This window comes from Neoarius graeffei, chromosome 7 (assembly GCF_027579695.1).
Source record: "Neoarius graeffei isolate fNeoGra1 chromosome 7, fNeoGra1.pri, whole genome shotgun sequence".
In the NCBI taxonomy this organism is placed as follows: domain Eukaryota; kingdom Metazoa; phylum Chordata; class Actinopteri; order Siluriformes; family Ariidae; genus Neoarius; species Neoarius graeffei.
Genome location: NC_083575.1, coordinates 46,309,119 through 46,332,727, shown reverse-complemented (window position 1 = coordinate 46,332,727; position 23,609 = coordinate 46,309,119). Strand labels below are relative to the sequence as shown.

Sequence of the window (23,609 nt, the reverse complement as noted above, 5' to 3'; positions counted from 1 at the left end):
GGCCCGAGCTCTTTTACTGCGGACTGAGGCGAAGTGGAAAATTGTCCCAAGGTCTGACGAATCAAAAGTAGAAATTCTTTTGAGAAATCATGGACACCACATCCTCCAGGCTAAAGAGGAGAGGGACCATCCGGCTCATCAGCGCACAGTTCAAAAACCAGCATCTGTGATGGTCTGAGGTTGCATTAGTGCACATGACATGGATAGCTTGTACAGCTGGGAAGGTATCATTAATGCTGAATGATATAAACATGTTTCAGAACAATATGCTGCCATCCAGACAAAACCCTTCAGGGAAGGCCTTCCTTCTTTCAGCAAGACAAACCCAAACCGCTTTCTGCACGTATTAAAACTGCACGGCTCCGTAGTAAGAGTCTGGGTGCTAAACTGGCCTGCCTGCAGTTCAGACCTGTCTCCCATTTGAAACATTATGAAGCGCAAAATATGACAAAGGAGACCACAAACTGTTGAGCAAATGAAATTGTATATCAGGTGAGAATGGGACAACATTTCTCTTTCAAAACTACAGCAATTTGTCTCCTCAGTTCCCAAACATTTATGGAGTGGTGTTAAAAGTAGAGGTGAAGCAATGCAGTGGTAAACATGCCCCGTCCCAACTTTTCTGAAAAAAAAAAAAAAGTGTTGCTGACATCAAAATGAGCATATATTTTTTTAAAAACAAAATTTCTCAGTTTCAACATTTGATATGTTGTCCATCCATCCATTATCTGTAGCCGCTTATCCTGTTCTACAAGGTCGCAGGCAAGCTGGAGCCTATCCCAGCTGACTATGGGCGAGAGGTGGGGTACACCCTGGACAAGTCGCCAGGTCATCACAGGGCCGACACACAGAGACAAACAACCATTCACACACTCATTCACACCTACGATCAATTTAGAGTCACCAGTTAACTTAACCTGCATGTCTTTGGACTGTGGAGGAAACCCACGCAGACACGGGGAGAACATGCAAACTCCACACAGAAAGGCCTTCACCAGCCGCTGGGCTCAAACCCAGGACCTTCTTGCTGTGAGGTGACCACTATACTGGAGTAAGATTATATATTTCCTAAGATTAATGAAAAAGGATTTACAATACAGAAATGTGGTTGAGAGATGTTACCTTGCACTGGCCGTCGGATTCCCTGTGGTGATGCACGTTTGTATGGTCAAGCCATCAAAAAAATCAGGATATTACCATATTCTCTTAAGTATAGGGCTCTGCTTTGTGTACATGCAAGGAGCTCCGAGATTAGTTCATATGTTTAGTCTTTTTTTCCGTAAAGCTGCTTTATAACAGTGCCTATTGTTAAAAGTACTACACAAATAAATTGATAGCTTTCCAACAGAATAGGTTTCACACATTACATATTGTTTGGTTTTTCCTCAGCCTGAAGATACCAAGCTTTTTCCATATTTATCATTTGTATGTTTATCATTCAACAATTTTTTTAAATTTAAAGTTACTTAATATATAAGGGGTTCAAGCACAAAGGGTTTTTGTTAGGATTTTTTTGTTGTTTTTTGCCCCAAAACAAATTGCCCACACGAAACCATAAGCTCTTTTCACGTCAAGACACTGCTGCAAATATGAGGATAGCTACATTACACAAGTCCCACCTCCAAGTAGAAACAATCATCTTGTTGGTAAAGATTTTAGCAGGGGGAATAAAAGCCCATCGGGTTTTTACACTGATCCTTACACAGATCTACACTCACCGGCCACTTTAATAGGAACTTGTTCTTGATTCTAAGATTCCTGTTCTTGGCTGTAGGAGTGGAAACCAGTGTGGTCTTCTGCTGTTGCATGCTGAGATGCTTTTCTGCTCACCACGGTTGTAAAGGGTGATGACATGAGTTACTATATCCTTCCTGGCAGCTTAAACCTATCTGGCCATTTTCCTCTGACCTCTCAAGACGACGTTTCCGCCCACAGAACTGTTGCTCACTCTGTTTTCTTGCACCTTTCTATGTAAACTCTAGATACTGTTGTGTGTGGAAACCCCAGGAGACCAGCAGTTTCTGAAATACTCAAGCCAGTCCATCTGGCACCAACACCCATGCCATAGGGAAAACCAAAATGATGCACAGTGATCACAATTTTTCCTGTTCTGATGTTTAAAGTGAACATTAACTGAAGCTCTTGATTTGCAGCTGCACGATTTGATGCATTGTGCTGCTGTCAAGGGATCGGCTGATAAGAGAACAGCAGGTGCATGGGTGTACCTAATAAAGTGGCTGAGTGGAGCATGCTTTGCTTGTTGTTCACAGAAAGTTCATGTGCTCTGTAGCAAACTGAAAAATGTTAATTGACTGATAATTGATTTTATTGCTTATTATACCCAGAAGGCCATATCCTTTAAGCCAATTTCATATCCATTTTTTTAAAAATGTCATCTTGTTAATCCATTTCTAACATGTGGGTCTTTTTCCTCCATTACACACAGGAGCCTGGAAGCTCATTTATAAAATCATGCATAAAAATCCCACATGTGGATGGAGAATTGTTTCTTAAATGTTAATTTGAGACATGTTCCAAAGTCTTTTCTCCCACTGGGCCTATTTAAAATCATCATGTAGTGGGAAACAAGCAATATTAAATGTCATCATGGAATTAATCATAGTAAAATTATTATTTTTTTTTTTTTTGCAAAATGGCAAGTGCAACACGAGAGAGAGAGAGAGGGGGGGGGGGGGGGGGGAACCCACACAGAATGGTGCCCAAAATCAGGAAATGAAGTGCATGGCTCCACTTGCTTTGTCTCACAGGAAGCAGGTTATCTAAGATCAAACAGACTGCCACCCACACAATTTCATTTACAGAGCTTTTTTGTTGTTGGTTGTTCCAAACATGACTATATATTAGCCTAATAAGTAATTAGCTAACAGTCGGCCAGTGAAGTTAGTCATATAGTCAAAAAAAAAAAAATTTCACTCTTCATAAAATATATTTTCTTTAGTTTACAAAAATCATTTTACATGCAACACAAATTTATAAAAACAGCATCAAAAAAGACAAATGAGCACTAGTTTTGATAAGCAATGCTGACCGTCATATGCAACAAGCTGATGCAAAATAATGCAAACAAACCATGTTTACCATGTCAGAGGAATGTTTCCATTCACAATCAAATCAATTTGATTTTATATGGCATCCAACTGATAAAGTCAATTTTAAAGTGCTTTAGCATGATAAACACAAAGAAATAAAACACTGTTAATCTACATACTTCATGGCAGCTTTACCCTACTGCTGAGAGATTAGGAGATGCCATTAGAAGTTACTTGAGATTTCTGTTCATCTGTTTTTGATGCAAGCTATTGATCAAACAGGAGTTTTTTATATACCATTAAAAGTTAGTTTTACTATTATCTAGTCATCATAAGGCTGTTTTTTCTAGAATTTATAAATTATCTGTCAACAGTATTAATTCAGTATGCTCTAGACTGTTGGTCAAACAAACAATCTCTACACAAAATGTACAAATTTCAGATGTTTAGTTTCCACCGAACACATTAAGAGGATCATCAAAAATATCATGGCCTGATTCCTCTGCCGAGTTGGTTTCCTGGACAGGCTTCTTTGACTTCTTTGCAGACGAGGTCCCTATTGGTTTTGTGGCTCCAGATGAGAAAATATCATCTGTAAACAACAGAAATAGTACTCAACATCTATCTGATACCCATGTGACTGTGTTTTACCCGTCTTTCCCTTCTAGCAGCAGTAACTTACCCATGTCATCATCAAATATTGATTTAGTTTCCACTTTCTTCTTCGCCTTTTTCTCCTTTGGCTTTGTTGCAGGAGTCAAATCAGCAAAAATGTCAACATCATCAAACAGGCTCGCATCCAAGCGCTGTTCTTTAGGTTTCTTAAGAACTTTGGAGGGGGCTACGTCATCGTCCTGTAAAGACATTTTAGTTCAGTGTGAATGTGAGTGTGAATGGTTGTCTGTGTCTATGTGTCAGCCCTGTGATGACCTGGCGACTTGTCCAGGGTGTACCCCGCCTTTCGCCCGTAGTCAGCTGGGATAGGCTCCAGCTTGCCTGCGACCCTGTAGAAGGATAAAGCGGCTAGAGATAATGAGATGAGGTTTTCAAAACGGTTCTCAGGGCCACATTTTTGCTCAATGGCAACTCGCACAACACCGGGATAGAACACAAATATAGACTACTTGGGAACGACTGCTTGACACTCATCAATGAAGTCACAAATTGCATCCCTTAATACCAATCTGAATTTAAACAAGAGTGCTCTGAGAGCACAATATCCCCTGCTGGCAACTATGCCATAACGTGACTGAACTGAACAAAATTGCAACGTATGTATTACCTACATATAACAAAGAATCCTGTCAAGTTTCATGAAATTCCTCCAAAAATTGAGAGGAGTTGATTTCAGAAGGTGAGTACCCTTCCTGGGACGGACTGACATCGCCACGACATAATCCCCCTTCAGGCCTTCTGGCCAGCGGGAGATAAAAATTGTGAGGGAAGCTGATTTCAGAAAGCAAGCACACCTTGATGAAACTGCCAAAAGTACAAGTTTGTTAATAAATCAAGGGCATAGCTCTGGTAAAATTTGCCCAAATTAAACGAAAAAAAAAATTTTTAAAGATATTTTTTGGGGCTTTTTCACCTTTATTGGATAGGACAGTGTAGAGACAGGAAATGAGCGGGAGAGAGAGAGAGACGGGGAGGGTTTGGAAAATGACCTCAGGTCGGAATCGAACCTGGGTCCCCGTATTTATGGTATGGCGCCTTATCCACCTGAGCCACGACGCCCCCAAACGAAATTTTAATGAGTATAACTGTCATATAACAAAGCCTTTTGCCAAGTTTAGTGAAATTCCTCCACAAATTGTGAGAGGAGTTGATTTCAGAAGAACATACAGCCTCATGAAATTGTCAAAGTACAAGTTATTTAATCAAGGATCAAAACCCTGGTAAAATTTTCACAAACGAAATTAAATCGCAATGTGCGTATTACCGTCATATAACAAGGCCTTTTGCCAAGCTGCAAGAAATTCATCCAAAAATTGAGAGAGAGGAGTTGATAGTGTGCTTGCCTTCTGACATGAAATTGTGAAAGTACAAGGTTGTTAATCAAGGGCTGCAACTCTGGTAAAACAACTGAATTGAACAAAATTACAATATGCGTACTGACACATACAGTGCCTTGCAAAAGTATTCATACCCCTTGAACTTTTTCACATTTTTCCACCTTACAACCACGAACTTACAAGTGTTTTATTGAGATTTTATGTGATAGACCAACACAGAGTAGCACATAATTGTGAAGTGAAACGAAAATGATAAATGGTCTTCAAAATTTTAAACAAATAAAAATCTGAAAAATGTGGTGTGCATTAGTATTCAGCCCCCTGTACTCTGATACCTCTAAATACAATCCAGTGCAATCAATTGCCTCCAGAAGTCATCTAATTAGTTAATAGAGTCCTACTGTGTGTAATTTACTCTCAGCATAAATACACTTGTTCTGTGAAGGCCTCAGTGGTTTGTTAGAGAACACTGAAGAACAAACAGCATCATGAAGACCAAAGAACTCACCAGACAGGTCAGGGATAAAGTTCTGGAGAAGTTTAAAGCAGGGTTAGGTTATAAAAAAATATCCCAAGCTCTGAACATCTCAAGAAGCACTGTTCAATCCATCATTCAAAAATGGAAAAAGTATGGCACAACTGCAAACCTACCAAGACATGGCCGTCCACCTAAACTGACAGAGCGAGCAAGGAGAGCACTGGTCAGAGAAGCAGCCAAGAGGCCCATGATCACTCTGGAGGAGCTGCAGAAATCCACAGCTCAGGTGGGAGAATCTGTGCACAGGACAACTATAAGTCGTACACTCCACAAATCTGGCCTTTTTGGAAGAGTGGCAAGAAGAAAGCCATTGTTGAAAGACAGGCATAAGAAGTCCTGTTTGCCAGAAGCCATGTAGGGGACACAGCAAACATGTGGAAGAAGGTGCTTTGGTCAGATGAGAACAAAGTTGAACTTTTTGGCCTAAATGCAAAGAGCTGTGTGTGGCGGAAAACTAACACTGCTCATCCCCACTGTGAAACATGGTGGTGGCAGCATCATGCTATGGGGATGCTTTTCTTCAACAGGGACAGAGAAGCTGGTCAGAGTTGATGGGAAGATGGATGGAGCTAAATACAGGGCAATCCTGGAAGAAAACCTGTTGGAGGCTGCAAAAGACTTGAGACTGGGAAGAAGATTCACCTTCCAGCAAGACAATGACCCTAAACATACAGCCAGAGCTACAATGGAATGGTTTAGATCAAAGAATATCCATGTGTTAGAATGGCCCAGTCAAAGTCCAGACCTAAATCCCATTGAGCATCTGTGGCAAGACTTGAAAATTGCTGTTCACAGACGCTCTCCATCCAATCTGGCCGAGCTTGAGCTATTTTGCAAAGAAGAATGGGCAAAAATTTCAGTGTCTAGATGTGCAAAGCTGGTAGAGACATACCACAAAAGACTTGCAGCTGTAATTGCAGCAAAAGGTGGCTCTACAAAGTATTGACGCAGGGGGGCTGAATACTAATGCACACCACATTTTTCAGATTTTTGTTTAAAATTTTGAAGACCATTTATCATTTTCGTTTCACTTCACAATTATGTGCTACTCTGTGTTGGTCTATCACATAAAATCTCAATAAAAAACTTTTAAGTTGGTGGTTGTAAGGTGGAAAAATGTGAAAGTTCAAGGGGTATGAATACTTTCAAGGCACTGTAACAATGCCTTTCGCCAAGTTTTGTGAAATTCCTCCAACAATTGTGAGAGAGTTGATTTCAGAAGGAACACACACTTATGAAATTGCCAAATTATGATTTTGTTAATCAAGGGCTGTAACTCTGGTAAAATGTGACCGAATTTAACGAAATTGCAATGTGTGTATTACCGACATATAACAAAGAATCCTACCAAGTTTAGTCAAATTCCTCCAAAAATTATGAGCTGATTTCAGAAGGTGAGCACTCTCTTCCCGAGACGGATGGACATCGTCACAACAATCCCCCTTTGAGCCTTTCGGTCAGCGGGGGATTTAAAAAAAATTAAAAAAAAAAAAAAAAGGACCGTTTGAGCTTCGTCTGTACCTGTCTGTTACAAACCTTTATGAACAGGATTAAAAAAAGTATACATCACCTGGAAAATGTCTGGTTTAATGGAGGTGGCAAGCGTCTTCGATTCCTTCTTCTCTGTGCCAAAAATGTCATCATCATCATCAAGGAAAGGCATAGCCTTAGCTTTCTTCACCGGCTTTGACTTGACTGTGGTAAAGAGGTCCTCACTATGGTCATTGAATATAGGCAAGGCTGGCTCTTTTTTCTTGGAGGCTTCGTGGGTTAGAGTCTCAGAAGTCTTTGTCCTGGTTTGTGGTGAAGGGGTGTGCTTTGGGACCGAGGCAGAAGCAAAAAGGTCCTCGGAAGAAAACAGGCGCTCCTCAGCAGGAGGGAGAGTCTTGGGCCTGACTGCCCCATCAGAGTGTGTTTGTGCAGGCGTTGTGGTGGTGCTAGTGCTTATAGGTAATGTGAGAGCAGAGGGTCTGGCTGGTATAGGATTAAAGGCTGACTGTGCTGAAGTCATTCTGGCTGCTGAAGCAGCTTGAATAGCTGAGTTTTCTTCTTGGCTGTCCAGGTGAGCCTCTTCAGAGCGCTGAGCAGCCAAGTGTCTCGCTGCACGTGTCTGGGGACGCCGTTGCACTGCGCCTTTAATACGGTCCTGTACAGACAGGTTTGGGGTTCAATTCTAAATTTACAAAAGCAAGTCCAATGACTGCTTTACTCTCATCAATGAGGTCACAAACTGCATCCCTGAACACCAGGGGAAAATAACCCAACCCTCAAGCAAGTACCAGTTAAAAAGCCATAGTCTGACTGACCTTATTGGCATTCTGTAGTGTGGTGACCTGAGCTGGTGCGTCAAAGCTGATTCCTCCCTCAGCAGCAACCCTGAGTCCTGCAGTGGCAGCAGCAGCTGACAGCAGACTTTCAGGTCTGGGTGAGGAGGACTGAACCAGATCAGGGATTATGCTGACTGCACCTGGAACCCGTGGACCTGCCCCTGGCATGAGGCTGGCAGGGTTGATGGCCAAACTAGCCTGAGAGGACAAAAGATTCAAAGAAAGATACTCAGAAATGCTATTAGGAAAATCAGGAATGTCCTGTATTAGTCCAAAGGCCCTACAGAAACATGAAGGTGTTAAGAGTAGGTTATATGGCAAAAAAATATCATGCCGCAAAACATTACATAAGCTCTCTAGACCAAAAAGTCACATCCTCCAACAGTAGCGCCTTAATATCTATAGATTGCACACCTGGAGGAATGTAACGAAGCATGAAACTTGAGGCTGTCTTTTGTGTTTCATGTCCAACCTGACAATGACACTCCCACTGTAGGAACCAATCTACACAGGGCCTAGTCTATGCATGAATTGTTTGAGGAGTATGATGTAATGCTAAGACACTTGGATCTGAAAAATCCACAGACCTCAGTCCCATTGTGTAAAAACAAACTTTTATTATTTGGTGAAACACCAGAGTCACCCTTGAACTTCGTGAACTGTCCGTACAGTCAGTAGAAACTTTTGTCACGTGCATCATTTCTGCCTTAATAACCTTATCAGTGCTGTTGGATAAAGATGTCACCAGCGTTTTGATTTAGATGTTCCCAATAATCCGAGGGATCTTCTGTGGAATTGAAATCCAGTGATTTTGCAGGGTCAAAGTGTCCCATTGGTCCATCATGCTCATCAAAACAAGGGCACACCCAAATCTGGTCATATGTACCATATGGTTATCATCCTCCTCAATCTGACAAACCAGATTTATGCCAAGTTAAAACATTATCTTAACATTGTACAACAAAGCGGAGGAAACAATTTATCCGGGACAGCAAAATAGTCCTATCGCATTTGAAAGTGCAAATCTGAGTTTAATTCTTTCATTTAATGTCTAAATTACTTAAAGGTAGACTGCCTTTCAGATTTTAAATATAGGTCATAAGAATTTTCCCCGACACCCAATTATTTTTGTTTAATGGACCGAAAGCTACCGAATTCGAATTACAGACTTCAATTTTATAAGTTTTGTTTTTTTTTTTTAAATAGAAACAATTAATGAATTTATGGCCACGTAGCCTTAAGTTCTCCGCTATTGGTTTTCTTGCTTCATTATGATCCAATTCAAGATATTGCGTCATGCATCACGTGGTGGGTTTTCCCCATTCGCGCAAGGCATTGTGGGCTACAAATTTGAAACAGGAAAGGGAAATGGAGGACGCGAATGAAATGTGAAAGACTGACTACAGTAACGGAAAATGAGAAAATACATTGTTGCAAAGGAAAGGAAACGCAGGACCAAACTAATAAATATTAGCAGTCAGCGAGCACCTCTGTCTGATGAGCTGCTCGTTTAGTGACAATGATGTAACGGTCAGTGCACGGTCAAGGTAAACCTGGAAATGGCAGTAATGCAACACTGGATGCCAGCTGCCGTGAAACCCAAAAGATAGAAAAAGGTGGTAAACCTGTGCATGCGCACATGGACTTCCTTGGTTTGCTTGACTACACGAAGCAAACTATTTCATGCACATTTGCTAGGGAATCCTCTCAAATTAAGTAACTTCCCAGCCACAGAATGGCCTGAGGTTTTTTTTTTTTTTTAGATATTGCAGAAATAAACATACCACAATGACCAAATTTCAGAGGGACCTAAATTTCACATTTTATGCAATTGAAAGGCCATCTAGCTTTAATATGGAAAAGGCAGGAAAAGGCAACATGCAGTACAAAAATATACTTTAAATGTCCAATCAGCTACTTGTTACAGTGGGTAAACAGTGTTGTTTAGATTTTACATACTGAAGTGGATTGTGAAATAACAGATTATGCTGTTGATATTTTGTTGCCATATAGTCATTAATAGATGGTCTGATGCCTTAAATCAAGGTAACTCAAGAAAAGAGGCTTAGAAATACAGACTATTGCATATTTTAAACCATGCTGTACATAAGGAAAAATACAGTGAAGACGACCAAACAATACAACAGAGGCAACTGAAGCAACGATGCATGCAGGCACCAGTGACCTACAGAATGTAAAATACAGCTGTAAAATGCTGAGTTGCGTTAGCCAGATGCCCAAGATGTGTGTTTTTTTTTTTTTTTGGAGGATAAGGTTGAATGTGAGTGAAGCCAAAATGGGAAAAAAGTTAGAGTAACAGGAAAAAGCAGGAAGAAAGAATCATTAATTAAACATTACTTGTAGTTTTCCAATCCTTGATGAAGTTTCTTTAGGTTTTACAGGACTCACAAGCTTCTGTGCAATCAATCAATAACAATAATTAAATTTTAAAACCATTTGTAAATACATTAATGCATGATTCTATTTACTAAAATAATTTAATATGCATATCTACGTACACCACAGATCTGCTTTCTGTTGATGAGATTATATTATGGCGAGAGCTGGGATAAGCTAAAAATTACCAGAGCATGTAGTAACTGCTAAACATAGTTTCATCAAGCTTGTAAATAAAGGTGTAACAATGCAGTTTGATACGATGCATCGCAATGCAAAAAAATGTGACTGTGCATCGTGGAAATATTCGATTCATATTGTGGAAATTAGCATTCTATTACATTATGCATATAATGCAGTTGCACTGTTTGAACCCCAGAGGTCCCAATCTGCACAACCTGTGGAGTTTTATCTATCTACTGTATCTATCTATCTCTCTCTCTCTCTCTCTCTCTCTCTCTCTCAGGTCCCATGATCATGTTCTTTTATGCAGACCAGGAATCATCAGCACTTGTGAAGTGGTTGATAGCCCGATAGCTCTGCATTATAGGTTATACAATTTAAACCCCCCACACACACACACACACACACACACATTAGAACTGTTAAAAAGCTCTTCAGTAGCATTGGTCCCGTGGCATTTTAGCTGATTTTGGAGCTTTACATCTGGTTACAATAACGGCTCAGACGCTGCTACTGACCTCATGAAGTTTCAACTGAATTTTTTCCCCTCATTTCAGGCTTCTTTTGGGGAGAACTTATACGGTATGTATAATTAAGATATGGTTAACATTTTGATTCCAATATTAAACCTCTGTTCATAGTAATATTTCGTTTTATACAGACAGACACAGAAATTAGTCTTTTCAGTCAATTTTTCTTCATTAAAATTGCTAAATATTCAATTGAATTGAATCAAATCGTGAGCAGAATGCATTGTTACATCCACAGATTATATGCATTATCTTCACAAAAGGGAAGGCTATTCATACCCATAACCAGGGCAGGAATTTCACGAGGGCCATGGCCCTTGTGCCCTCTCAATTTGGCCTTGTGCCAAATTGAGGGGGGGGAAGAAAAAAAAAAAAAAAAAAACCATCTGCTGTAAGGCCACAGTGGCCTTGATGCCCTGCGGTTTTGTAGTCTGCCTCGTGACTGCCAATAGGCTTTATCACCACCTGCATCTATTGAGGAAAAAAAAAAACATCTTTTGATGACATTCTGGATTCTTATTGGGCAACTCAGTGGTGGATCGGATTCAAGCCTGGCATGAACCGCTCCAACGTGCTATAATGACACCAATCTATCACCAGCCAACCAGGTGATAGAATGGTGTCATAACTTAATCAAACGCATCCCCCGCCCACTTGTGTCCGCGTCTGAGAAGTTGAATTTTCACAGAAGGAGGGAAGTTGTTGACTGAGATAAGATTGTGTGATAAATTAATGAACGAATAAGATAGGAATTTCAACATACAGGGCTTAAGTTTGTTACCGTTAAATAAGCATTGCTTGTACAGTAACGTTATGTCGTTACAACGTTGACCCACTTTTAACGTGCCGAGTACCGACTGTAGCCGGTAACAAATGCTAATTAGCTCGCTGTCGTTTTTCCTTTGTCAAGCTTTAAGCATAAGGTCATGGATGTTACTACTGCTTGTTCCTGCCGTAATATGATATGCGATATGTGCTGTTGTCTGTTCATAGCCACTTTTTTTAATCTATGCCGTTAGCATTGTTTTGTTACTAGTATTTTTCTTTTTGCTGTTTAACCGAAGTGTAACTGCTGCCATCTTGACGAGATCACCATCGCAAGAGATTCTCTCATTGTTTTTGGCGTCATTACATTAACATTTACTTTGATTCATTTACCCCCCAGTAATAATTATGCCAAGCAAGCACACACTTGTCTTGAGTTTTGAGCCGATCACAACAGGGCAGCACTATGGCCTGAGGTAAAACATGATAGTTTAAGCTTGTTTAAATTACAAAAATGAGTACACCCAATGACTGTCTCATATACTCTTCATATACTCATACTGTTTAAGTAATGCAATAAAACTTATCTTTAGAAGTGGTACTCACTCACTGTTTGCATAGAATGAACTTTCAGGTAAACAGTGTAATAGTGTTGCAGTGTTCTGCAAATTTGCAATTTAATATTTCAGATCTTGAGACATGAAAGTGCTATTTTAAAAAAATAAAAGGTCAGAAATGTTTTCTTTGTCGTCTATTTAGTTCACTTTATTTCCTCAATAATTTTCCTTGATTGAGAAATCGGTCTGGGCTCTTATGGGTTAATCAGTAGCCTGCATGCTCGTATATGTTCCATTTACAGTCAAACATTTTGATGGACTCCAGACTCAATTTTGATTAATCAAAAATCTGCGTAGTAGTACAGTCTGAAGATGCTCCTGCACATTTGGTGTCAATTGAACAAAAATTATGGGAGGATATAGGTTGAATAAGTTTTACAATTTTTGAAGTGAGTGATGGATTGATAAGTTTAGATGTGTTCAATATCTTCTTATCTTCAGACATAATGGTGTAGGAGATGTTTTTTTTACCTGCTTGATAGTTTCGACTAGAACGCCAATCTTCCTCAGAAGAGTCATTAGTCCTTAAATTAAATTCATTATAAACGTGAACTTAAAATCACTGTTTTATTTTATGGCCTTGGTGCCCTGGCTTTTGGCCTTCGTGCCCTCAAAAAATTGACAGCACAAAAGGCCAAGTGGCCTTGCCCCTAAAATGATAATTCCAGGCCTGCCCATAACTGATCCCCAACGTGCACAAACAAAAGGCTTTAAATCACATACCTCACTCTTTGCTGGTTGTATTGTACTCGAACCTTTGTCAGTTTCTTCATGTTTAGCCTTAATCGGCTTATCTGGTACTTTCTAAATACGGAAAACGTATAATGAGAATTATACACGCTCCTAATTCCCCTTGCATGTCAATGCTCCAACACAGGCCCCCCCCCCCAAAAAAACCCAGACTCCATATTTCTTAACGTTTATCAAAAAGTCCAGCTGTATTACCGGAGGGGCCTTTGGCTTTGCAGAGCTGAACAGGTCGTCATCCTCCTCCTCGTCCCCAAACAGTGTAGAAACAGCAGGCTTCACTGAGCTACATACAGGTGTCTGGAACCACAAACCACCACTATCCTTTATAATCCAGTTTTACCGTACCAAATAGGAATTTTCACCAACAGAACAAGATAGGAATTTCACACTCAAATTTTTAGACTGCTATTTAACAATTATTCGCCAAAGGTGATGTGAATATCAGTGAATAATAACCGAGACGAAGTTGAGGTTATTATTCACTGAGCCTGAGGTGGATAATTGTTTAGTACAAATACACAGGATTATCTCATTCTCATCTCATTATCTGTAGCCGCTTTATCCTGTTCTACAGGGTTGCAGGCAAGCTGGAGCCTATCCCAGCTGACTACGGGCGAAAGGCGGGGTACACCCTGGACAAGTCGCCAGGTCATCACAGGGCTGACACATAGACACAGACAACCATTCACACTCACATTCACACCTACGCTCAATTTAGAGTCACCAGTTAACCTAACCTGCATGTCTTTGGACTGTGGGGGAAACCGGAGCACCCGGAGGAAACCCACGCGGACACGGGGAGAACATGCAAACTCCGCACAGAAAGGCCCTCGCCGGCCACGAGGCTCGAACCCGGACCTTCTTGCTGTGAGGCGACAGCGCTAACCACTACACCACCGTGCCGCCCCACACAGGATTATCTTCTTTTTTTCAATTTAAAAATTTCAAACTTCAAAAGTGGCATGCAAATGTAATAGTGGTGCAGATTTGTTTAAATCACATAAAATAAAAATCACAATCCCACCTTACCTTTGAATAGTTTTAGACCAAACTTCATAGCATCTTTAGCGCTTTTAGGAACAGCATTTTCATTCATAATTTGTAATAGGCCATTTGCAGGAATTGGTCACATGTCAATTTTCCCCATAGCAACAAGCCTGTGGTGGGCAAGCTAACTTGACATTCCTTGACAACCATGAGTTTGACTGGCAATGTGAAGCAATCCATTTCTATAATACCCATTTTTACCTTTTCTACTGTCTCTTCTGACCTGAATTTTCGTGTATACTTGGGAAAAAAAGTTTGTGGTTTTAACTTCTGTCGTAAGTAATAAGCAACACCGGACCATGTGCAATATCTCTCCTGCCGCCGCCCCCCTTCCCCATATCTTATTTTTGTATTTGTATATGTAAATACTTTTAATTTATCTAGAAGTTCTCTATTTCTTTTCTCTGTTAATGATGCTGCTGGAATCTTAATTTCCCTGAGGGAACCCGCCCAAAGGGATCAGTAAAGTTTTATCTAATCTAAGTTAAAGCGAATCATTGGCCGTAAAAGAGTTTTTTGGACTCAAGAAATGGTGGATTTCTCAGGTATGTTTATAAGTTCTCTTTTTCTACCTTTATCATTCGCTTAATGTATGAAGATTCTTGAAAATAAATAGATATATAAATACAGATATATCTGCCATTTCACATGTGAATTTCTTTCGGCGGCGACCAACTTACATCCAAAAAAACTCTTATGCCCAATGATTCACTTTAACTTACAGCAGAAGTTAAAACCAAACTTTTTCCAAGTACACACACATGCACACATTCAGGTCAAAAAAAAAAAAAAAAAAACCCATAGAAAACGTAAAAACGGCTATTATAGAAATGGATTGCTTCACATCGCCAATCAAACTCTTATGGTTGTCAAGGAATGTCAGGTTAGCTTGCCCACCACGGGCTTGTTGCTATGGGGAAAATTGACACATGACCAATTCCTGCAAATGGACTATTCTTCCTCACTTACGATGACTAAGCAATTGGCAGCTGTTTTGCCGAGTCGCTCAAGGTGATTATCGAGAAAAATAAGTCAGAATCTCTCGACCAATCAGTGCATGCAATTTCCTACTAATCACCTGCATATTTATACTAATTTTATTTAGTATAAATTTATGCATTATACTTTTATTCCGGGCAGCATGGTGGTGTAGTGGTTAGTGCTGTCACCTCACAGCAAGAAGGTCCGGGTTCGAGCCCCGTGGCCGGCGAGGGCCTTTCTGTGCGGAGTTTGCAAGTTCTCCCCGTGTCCGCGTGGGTTTCCTCCGGGTGCTCCGGTTTCCCCCACAGTCCAAAGACATGCAGGTTAGGTTAACTGGTGACTCTAAATTGACCGTAGGTGTGAATGTGAGTGTGAATGGTTGTCTGTGTCTATGTGTCAGCCCTGTGATGACCTGGCGACTTGTCCAGGGTGTACCCCGCCTTTCACCCATAGTCAGCTGGGATAGGCTCCAGCTTGCCCGCGACCCTGTAGAACAAGATAAAGCGGCTACAGATAATGAGAATGATGAGATACTTTTATTTCCATTTGATCGGAGAAATAATCCTCGTCAAAGTAGCTTAAACTCACTGAGGGTTTAGTCGAGGTAGCAAAGAGGTCCACCTCTGGGTCGTTGTCTCTTTGCTGCGTCTGGCTGAAGAGAAGCTCTTCATCCTGAAACACACCTGTGCTCTTCACAAAACTTTTTGGCTCCTGAGACTGAAACATAAGCATTCCCTCATTATTAACTCACTGTAGACGCATACACAGGAATGTGCACTAGGTGTATTTACTGTATGCTTTACATTTCACATCAAGTCTGAAATACATGAATCTGCAATAGGATACTCAGTTAACATCGATGGTCGTGATAGGTGTCTCCAAACTTTTGGCAAGAGAGAGTATTTAAATATTAAAATTAGACAGATCCCGTATATGCTCAGAGCTGTCGATGATAAAGCCAACCTTTAATGTACTTTTGTCCATATGCTTGGTTGCTGTGGAAAGAGGAGGTCTCTCATCTGGTTCCTCTTCTTCATCATCATCATCATCATCAAACAGACTAAATGCACTTTTCGTGGCCTTTTTCTCTTTGGTCTCCATAGGTGGTGGGACTTCTTTATGCCAGTCAAGATCATCAAAGTCCTCCAGTGCATTCTTGTTGTGTTTCTGTAGCACAAACACATTGGTTTTAGTTCGCCAAAAGTTAGTTTTAACATCAAATACCTGAAAGGGAGCAGCACAGTTTTCATCCTCACTGGGGTGGATTTGGCTTCATCTCTCTGCACATTAATTCCTCCAAACAAGCTAACCGCTCCAGCAGGCTTTTTACTCTTGCTCGCCTCCACAGGGGAAGATGCTGCCTGCACAGCCTTCTTGTCTGACGGCTTCTCCTCAGCTACATTCACCACTTCCTGCGTCTCCTCCTGGCCAAACAGAGAGGGAGCCTGAGATGCAGCAGCAGGCACCTGAAACACTTTCATATCCAGTTCTCTACTCCACTCACCAGCATGCGCTCCGTCTGCTGTTCTAACACAGATATCTACTAATATGACATTTTACACTGGCTAGTCTGTCTGAAACTAAATGAATTATACCTCATGTAGTTACTATCTGGCCTGTTGGAATTTAATCAGATTCCTTGTACAAGCTCTTTGCAGTAGTTCAACTCCTTAAATCTTTTGCAAAATCTGCTTCATACAAATGAAAATGTACAACCCCGATTCCAAAAAAGTTGGGACAAAGTACAAATTGTCAATACAAATGGAATGCAATGATGTGGAAGTTTCAAAATTCCATATTTTATTCAGAATAGAACATAGATGACATATCAAATGTTTAAACTGAGAAAATGTATCATTTAAAGAGAAAAATTAGGTGATTTTAAATTTCATGACAACAACACATCTCAAAAAAGTTGGGACAAGGCCATGTTTACCACTGTGAGACATCCCCTTTTCTCTTTACAACAGTCTGTAAACGTCTGGGGACTGAGGAGACAAGTTGCTCAAGTTTAGGGATAGGAATGTTAACTCATTCTTGTCTAATGTAGGATTCTAGTTGCTCAACTGTCTTAGGTCTTTTTTGTCGCATCTTCCGTTTTATGATGCGCCAAATGTTTTCTATGGGTGAAAGATCTGGGCTGCAGGCTGGCCAGTTCAGTACCCGGACCCTTCTTCTATGCAGCCATGATGCTGTAATTGATGCAGTATGTGGTTTGGCATTGTCATGTTGGAAAATGCAAGGTCTTCCCTGAAAGAGACGTCGTCTGGATGGGAGCATATGTTGCTCTAGAACCTGGATATACCTTTCAGCACTGATGGTGTCTTTCCAGACGTGTAAGCTGCCCATGCCACACGCACTAATGCAACCCCATACCATCAGAGATGCAGGCTTCTGAACTGAGCACTGATAACTTGGGTCGTCCTTCTCCTCTTTAGTCCGAATGACACGGCGTCCCTGATTTCCATAAAGAACTTCAAATTTTGATTTGTCTGACCACAGGACAGTTTTCCACTTTGCCACAGTCCATTTTAAATGAGCCTTGGCCCAGAGAAGACGTCTGCGCTTCTGGATCATGTTTAGATACGGCTTCTTCTTTGAACTATAGAGTTTTAGCTGGCAACGGCGGATGGCACAGTGAATTGTGTTCACAGATAATGTTCTCTGGAAATATTTCTGAGCCCATTTTGTGATTTCCAATACAGAAGCATGCCTGTATGTGATGCAGTGCCGTCTAAGGGCCCGAAGATCACGGGCACCCAGTATGGTTTTCCGGCCTTGACCCTTACGCACAGAGATTCTTCCAGATTCTCTGAATCTTTTGATGATATTATGCACTGTAGATGATGATATGTTCAAACTCTTTGCAATTTTACACTGTCAAACTCCTTTCTGATATTGCTCCACTATTTGTCGGCGCAGAATTAGGGGGATTGGTGATCCTCTTCCCATCTTTACTTCTGAGAGCCGCTGCCACTCCAAGATGCTCTTTTTATACCCAGTCATGTTAATGACCTATTGCCAATTGACCTAATGAGTTGCAATTTGGTCCTCCAGCTGTTCCTTTTTTATACCTTTAACTTTTCCAGCCTCTTATTGCCCCTGTCCCAACTTTTTTGAGATGTGTTGCTGTCATGAAATTTCAAAATGTCTCACTTTCAACATTTGATATGTTGTCTATGTTCTATTGTGAATACAATATCAGTTTTTGAGATTTGTAAATTATTGCATTCCGTTTTTATTTACAATTTGTACCTTGTCCCAACTTTTTTGAAATCGGGGTTGTACACTCAGATTCCATGAACAGCAATAGTTAAATTATGAATACAAGTTCCACGTGAATAATTTATGAATAAAAGTCATCACCAACCAAATAAAGTCAACAGTACAGCTAAACGGAAAATGTTTAACATGAGTTATGACATTTATTTTGCAATTACACTGCTTACTTTGACTTCTGGAGTTCCTTTGTTTGCAGATGGTTTGAAACCAAACAGTGAACCTTTGTCTTCATCTTCATCCTCAAACAGGAGGGAGACTCTCTGAGGTTTCTTCTGACTGAAAGGACAAAAATTCTGGTTGGTGCAGGAATTTTCAAACAGTTTGCACTCTTTAGATACGATGCTTATCTGAAGTTAAAGCAGCAATCAGTGCTCTTCATACTTCTTGAATCTTGGCTTACAACAGGCTGCATGGGGGAAAGATACTGATTTAAAATAAGGTTGATTTAAAAGGATACCTTGACTCCTTTGTGGCTGCAAAGAGATCGTCGTCTTCATCATCGTTAAACAAGCTATCTTTCTGTGGTGCTTTGGCACTGGGTAGCCTGGAGGGGGCACTGGTGCTAGCCTTCATCCCACCACTCTTCAAGCCAGGCTTAGCTGAGCTGGGCTGGGAGCTCATCCACTGGTCCTGAGAAACACACAATGAACACACATTAGATATTTTCAATCTAATAATTTGTTAATCAGATTCTGCATATAATTCTATTCCAGTTTTGATTTTCTTCATATACCTCATCATCGCTAAAAAGAGCACTTGATAAAGCTTTCTTGGGTTGGGACACTGCTGGTTTGACTTGAATCGAGTGAGATTTTGTCACAGAGGAAAACAGATCCTGAAAAACACATCGATCATTAAAAAGGCCAAAATACTTGGTCTGGTATTCTGTATTAAACTCTCCTCTTTGTTTCATATCTTAGAACTAGATATGCTTATACTCACCTCTTCCTCCTCCTCCTCATCGTCGTCATCAAATATAGAGATCGTAGCCTTGCTTGGTTTGTGCAGCTCTGGGCCTTCTGGTTTTGACTGACTTTTTGGCACAGGAGGGAATATCTTTGGCAAGAAGAAATGCAAAAGGAACACACGGTGATAAAATTTCTCACACACACACGGGGGGAAAAAAAAAGTAATAAAAGCATACTTGGGAGTCCTCGTCATCAGAGAAAAGATTCTTGCTCTGCACTTTATTCATTGTTTTAGGAGCAACTGATGGTTTGGCCACAGAAGGGGGCATACTCTAAAAGTCATTACATTAAAAAAAAAAAGTCAGCATGGAAAATAAGAGAAATAAGAAAAAGAAATGGAGAGAGAAGGGATGGCTTCATACCTCCTCAGACTCCTCACTTGTTGAAGGCTGATGTTTCTTCAAGCTTTCTGCAAGAAGACTATTTGTGCTAGGCCCAAACATAGAGATGGCACCAGCAGGTAACTGCAAGCAAACGAATTTATCATACATTTGATTGAATGAATGAAACTTCCTTCCATTGTACTCTTACTGGGAATCCTACAACCAGGAAGTGAAATATTGCTTTTCAATAAGACCGGGAAAAAAAAGAGTGTTTTTTTTTTTTTTTTTAATACAGCACTTTGCCTAAAGTCTCATGGTGGTTTACATAGAAGAGCAAAGATTAAACAAGATGTTTATCACAATAGGCATGTAACTATTCACCTAATTCATGATTCGATTCAATTAATGGGTTCATAATTCAATTTTCCAAGATATTTTTGAAGAAAAAGAAAATTATTGCTCCCCCCAATGAAACATTTTTTTCCTATTCTTTATCGACTTAAATATTCCTTTTTAGAAATTAGAAAAAAAAATTGAAAAACCTTTTCATTTTCTTCATAACCAACAATAATTATTTACCCATTTGTAAAAGGTTGGAGTAAATATAGACCATTTACAAAAATATTCCTTTTATTAACAATGGAAAAACAATCACAAATAGGCCTTTTCTTAATAAACTTATGAACATTTGTACTACTGCCATTTTCTTCTCTTTAGATTTCAGCAGTTGGTTTAAAAAAAAAAAAATTCCAATTTCTTGTTGAATCTTTGTACAACGACTCATTTCAATCTGCTTTTTTCCCCCCCAATGTGCACCTTCATGGCATTAGAGCTGTGTTTCTTCTGCCGAGGCTGAAGTCAGACGCATTCCCACTACTGTGCATTACTGCACCCTCTGCTGTCTAAACGCAACAATTACAACTAGGAAAGACTAAGATTACGCAGTCTGATAGTTGCAATTTATTTTTATTTCATCGATTCAAATGGTCAAATTTGTATGATTTATCATTGTCCAATATATCGTTACATAGCCAAGTATTTATGATCAAGCTAAATAATCAAGTTATGACTGGATTAATTATAAATCTACACAAATTATTTAAAAAAGGCATGTAGAAGCACTAAGCAAGTACAGGCCTCATTAAACAAGACTGTTTATATCTGAATTTAAAAACAAAGGCATGATCTTTGATTCCTGATCGTCTCTGAAACACTAAAAGTGAGTACAGCTCTTGCACTGTGAGCTAGAAGTGATTCTCAGGATGAACAATAACCTTGCCTGAGACACGTTGGGTTTTGATTCTGGTGTGACTACTGGTCACCAGTTAAGTATTTTCCGCTCTAAAAATCATAAGCTGGACTGTGAATTCAGCAAGGACCTAACAGACAGCCAAGGGAGAGTGAATACAACATTTATTTGAAGAGGTTACAAGCAATCAGCAACTAGAAATTTGTACAGCAACATACTTAACTACCTTTTTCTCAGGCGCACGGACCACCTCTTCCCCGTCAACATTTTTCTTGCTCTGCTGAGAAACAGCAGAGCAAGAACCCACACTAAAAATGTCACCGTCTTCATCATCTTCATCACCTCCAAACAGGTCTGCTGTTTTCTTTGGCTTGGCTTTGTCCTGTGCAGCTAAACAGAAGATTTAATTTTTACGACAGCATCTACCGTTTTGATAAGTAGCAGTCCTTCGACAAGGCTATGGTGACTCAGGCCTGCACAGGCCTTCACCAACTCACCAAACGTGGGTTTTTTGAGAGTCTTCCCACTGAAAAAGTCATCATCGTCCTCAGTGTCTTCAAAAAGACCACTTCTGAGTGAGGTCTGTTCTCGAGCTGCCTGCACTTTGGATTTGACTGGCCGGTCATTCTCTTTGCTCTCTAATGAGTCTGAACCATTTGGTGAGCCAAACAGATTGTTTTCTGGTAGAAAAAACACAAAACATCCCTTAATTAAATACTAAAAATCTTAATGATAAACCTCAGGTTTTACAGTGCCCTCCATGATTACTGGCACTCCTCCTAAAGATCAGTAAAAAGTTGGGTTTTTTATTTTATTTATTTTTTAAAATCCACCTTTTGGTGAAGCATCTTCATCTCACACTGACCAAATGAGAAAAATTTAACCTTTAACTGAAATTTATTCACAGAAAAACAAATCCCTCATTAAGAAATTTAACAAAAACAAGTGCCACAATTATTGGCACCCCTGCATTTAATACTTTGTACAACCTCCCTTTGCCAGTAAAACAGCACCAAGTTCTCTATAACATTTTATAAACACTGGAGACACAGAGCAGGGCACCCAAGACCATTCCTCTTTACATCATACAGGGTCCTCTGCTCTCTCTTGTGCGCTCTCCTCTTCAGCTCACCCCATAGGTTTTCAATGGGGTTCGGGTCAGGGGACTGAGATGGCCAGGGCAGAGGCTTGATTCTGTGGTCAATGAACCATTTGTGTGTTGATTTGGACATATTCTCATTGTCCTGCGAGAAGATCCAGTGACGACCCAGTTTTAGTTTCCTGGCAGAGGCGTCCAGATTTTGATTTAAAATGTCCTGGTATTTCATGGACTGCATGATGCCATGTACCTCACAAGGTTTCCAGGGCCTTTAGAGGAAAAACAGCCCCAAAACATCACAGAACTTCTACCATGTGTCACAGTTGGGATCGTTTTTTTTTTCATTATACCCATCCTTCTTTTTACGCCAAAGCCACCTTGAGTGTTTATTGTAAAAAGCTCCATTTTTGTTACATCAGTCCATAGAACACGGTTCCAGTCAAAGCTGTAGTAGCACTTCACAAACTTCAGGTGCTTATGTTTGTGGTTAACAGACAGAAAAGGCTTTTGGTCTTTCATAAATAAACCATTGGCATGGAGGTGGTGTCTGATGGTGGTTTTGGAGACTTGGAAACCCCAAGATTTAAATTTTTCTTGTAATTCAGCTACAGTATAGTGACCCTTGGGGATATTTTTTTTTTTGCCTCTCCTTACCCTCCTCCTCACTGTACACGGGGACAAAATAAAGTTGGGTCCTCTTCATTGGGTTCAAACTTGGGTTCAAGTTTGTAACAGTTCCAATTGGTTTCCACTTTCTTTTTTAAATTCTTGCCCTAACTGTTCAAATAGACATTTTCAGGTGAGTAGCTATTTTTTAATAACCATTCCATGACTTATAAAAGGTCAACACACTTCTCCCTCATGTGGTTTGCATGTGCTCTTATTTTTCCCCCCATGCTGATGAATGATATACGCCTTCATCAGTCTGAGGTTACTAAGAGTAACTTTGTAGAGGTGTTTAAATTGGCGATGTCTGATGCTGCTGTATGCTCTGGCCCCATTCCAATGCAGTGTGGCGATATAGCTTACAGCAGGTTATGGTCGCTGAACTGCTGGTTGTCCAGGTGGTGCTCTGAAAACAGCGTGGGCTTTATAGATAATTGGACTAATTTTGAGGGCACTGCTGGCCTGTTAGGGCAGAATGGTATCCGTCCCACTCGGGAAGGTGCTGCTCATTTCTTGCAGCATAGGTCATAGTCAACTTCTGACAATCCAGAGCCAAGGCCAGGGAGCAGATGAACAGGCTAAACCGACTGTCTGCTAGCTACACGGAGTAGTCACTCAAGGTCCACTACATCGAGACTATGTCTGTTCCCAGAGCTAAGCAAAAAAAAAAAGTAGAAATACTCAGTTTGTTCCAGTAACCTAATCAGTATAAAATTAGATCATACTAACTGTACAGCCACTGCCAGCACCTTTGAGCTAAAGGTGGGGCTATTAAATATTAGATCTCTTACATCTAAAGCGCTAATGGTTAATTAACTCATTACT

The 23,609-nt window shown here is 40.3% G+C and overlaps 1 protein-coding gene across 3 annotated transcripts in view; it reads right to left on the bottom strand.

Moving 5' to 3' along the window:
• Window positions 1-2,940: 2,940 nt before the first annotated feature.
• washc2c (WASH complex subunit 2C) overlaps window positions 2,941-23,609 on the bottom strand; it is a 56,769-nt gene continuing 36,100 nt past the window's right edge. For 2 of the 3 annotated variants that reach the window (XM_060925786.1, XM_060925787.1), the window contains exons 15-32: window positions 21,517-21,699; window positions 21,246-21,409; window positions 19,810-19,911; window positions 19,624-19,719; window positions 19,422-19,535; window positions 19,213-19,314; window positions 18,937-19,109; window positions 18,647-18,755; window positions 16,454-16,621; window positions 16,161-16,364; window positions 15,786-15,914; window positions 13,365-13,466; window positions 13,143-13,223; window positions 10,286-10,342; window positions 7,907-8,125; window positions 7,171-7,746; window positions 3,733-3,904; window positions 2,941-3,642 (exon numbers count right to left, since the gene is read on the bottom strand). In XM_060925786.1, the coding sequence (XP_060781769.1) occupies window positions 3,497-3,642; window positions 3,733-3,904; window positions 7,171-7,746; window positions 7,907-8,125; window positions 10,286-10,342; window positions 13,143-13,223; window positions 13,365-13,466; window positions 15,786-15,914; window positions 16,161-16,364; window positions 16,454-16,621; window positions 18,647-18,755; window positions 18,937-19,109; window positions 19,213-19,314; window positions 19,422-19,535; window positions 19,624-19,719; window positions 19,810-19,911; window positions 21,246-21,409; window positions 21,517-21,699 (2,897 nt within the window). In that variant the 3' untranslated portion in view covers window positions 2,941-3,496. The remainder of the gene's footprint in view (window positions 3,643-3,732; window positions 3,905-7,170; window positions 7,747-7,906; window positions 8,126-10,285; window positions 10,343-13,142; window positions 13,224-13,364; window positions 13,467-15,785; window positions 15,915-16,160; window positions 16,365-16,453; window positions 16,622-18,646; window positions 18,756-18,936; window positions 19,110-19,212; window positions 19,315-19,421; window positions 19,536-19,623; window positions 19,720-19,809; window positions 19,912-21,245; window positions 21,410-21,516; window positions 21,700-23,609) is intronic. The other variant, XM_060925788.1, reaches the window with a different exon arrangement.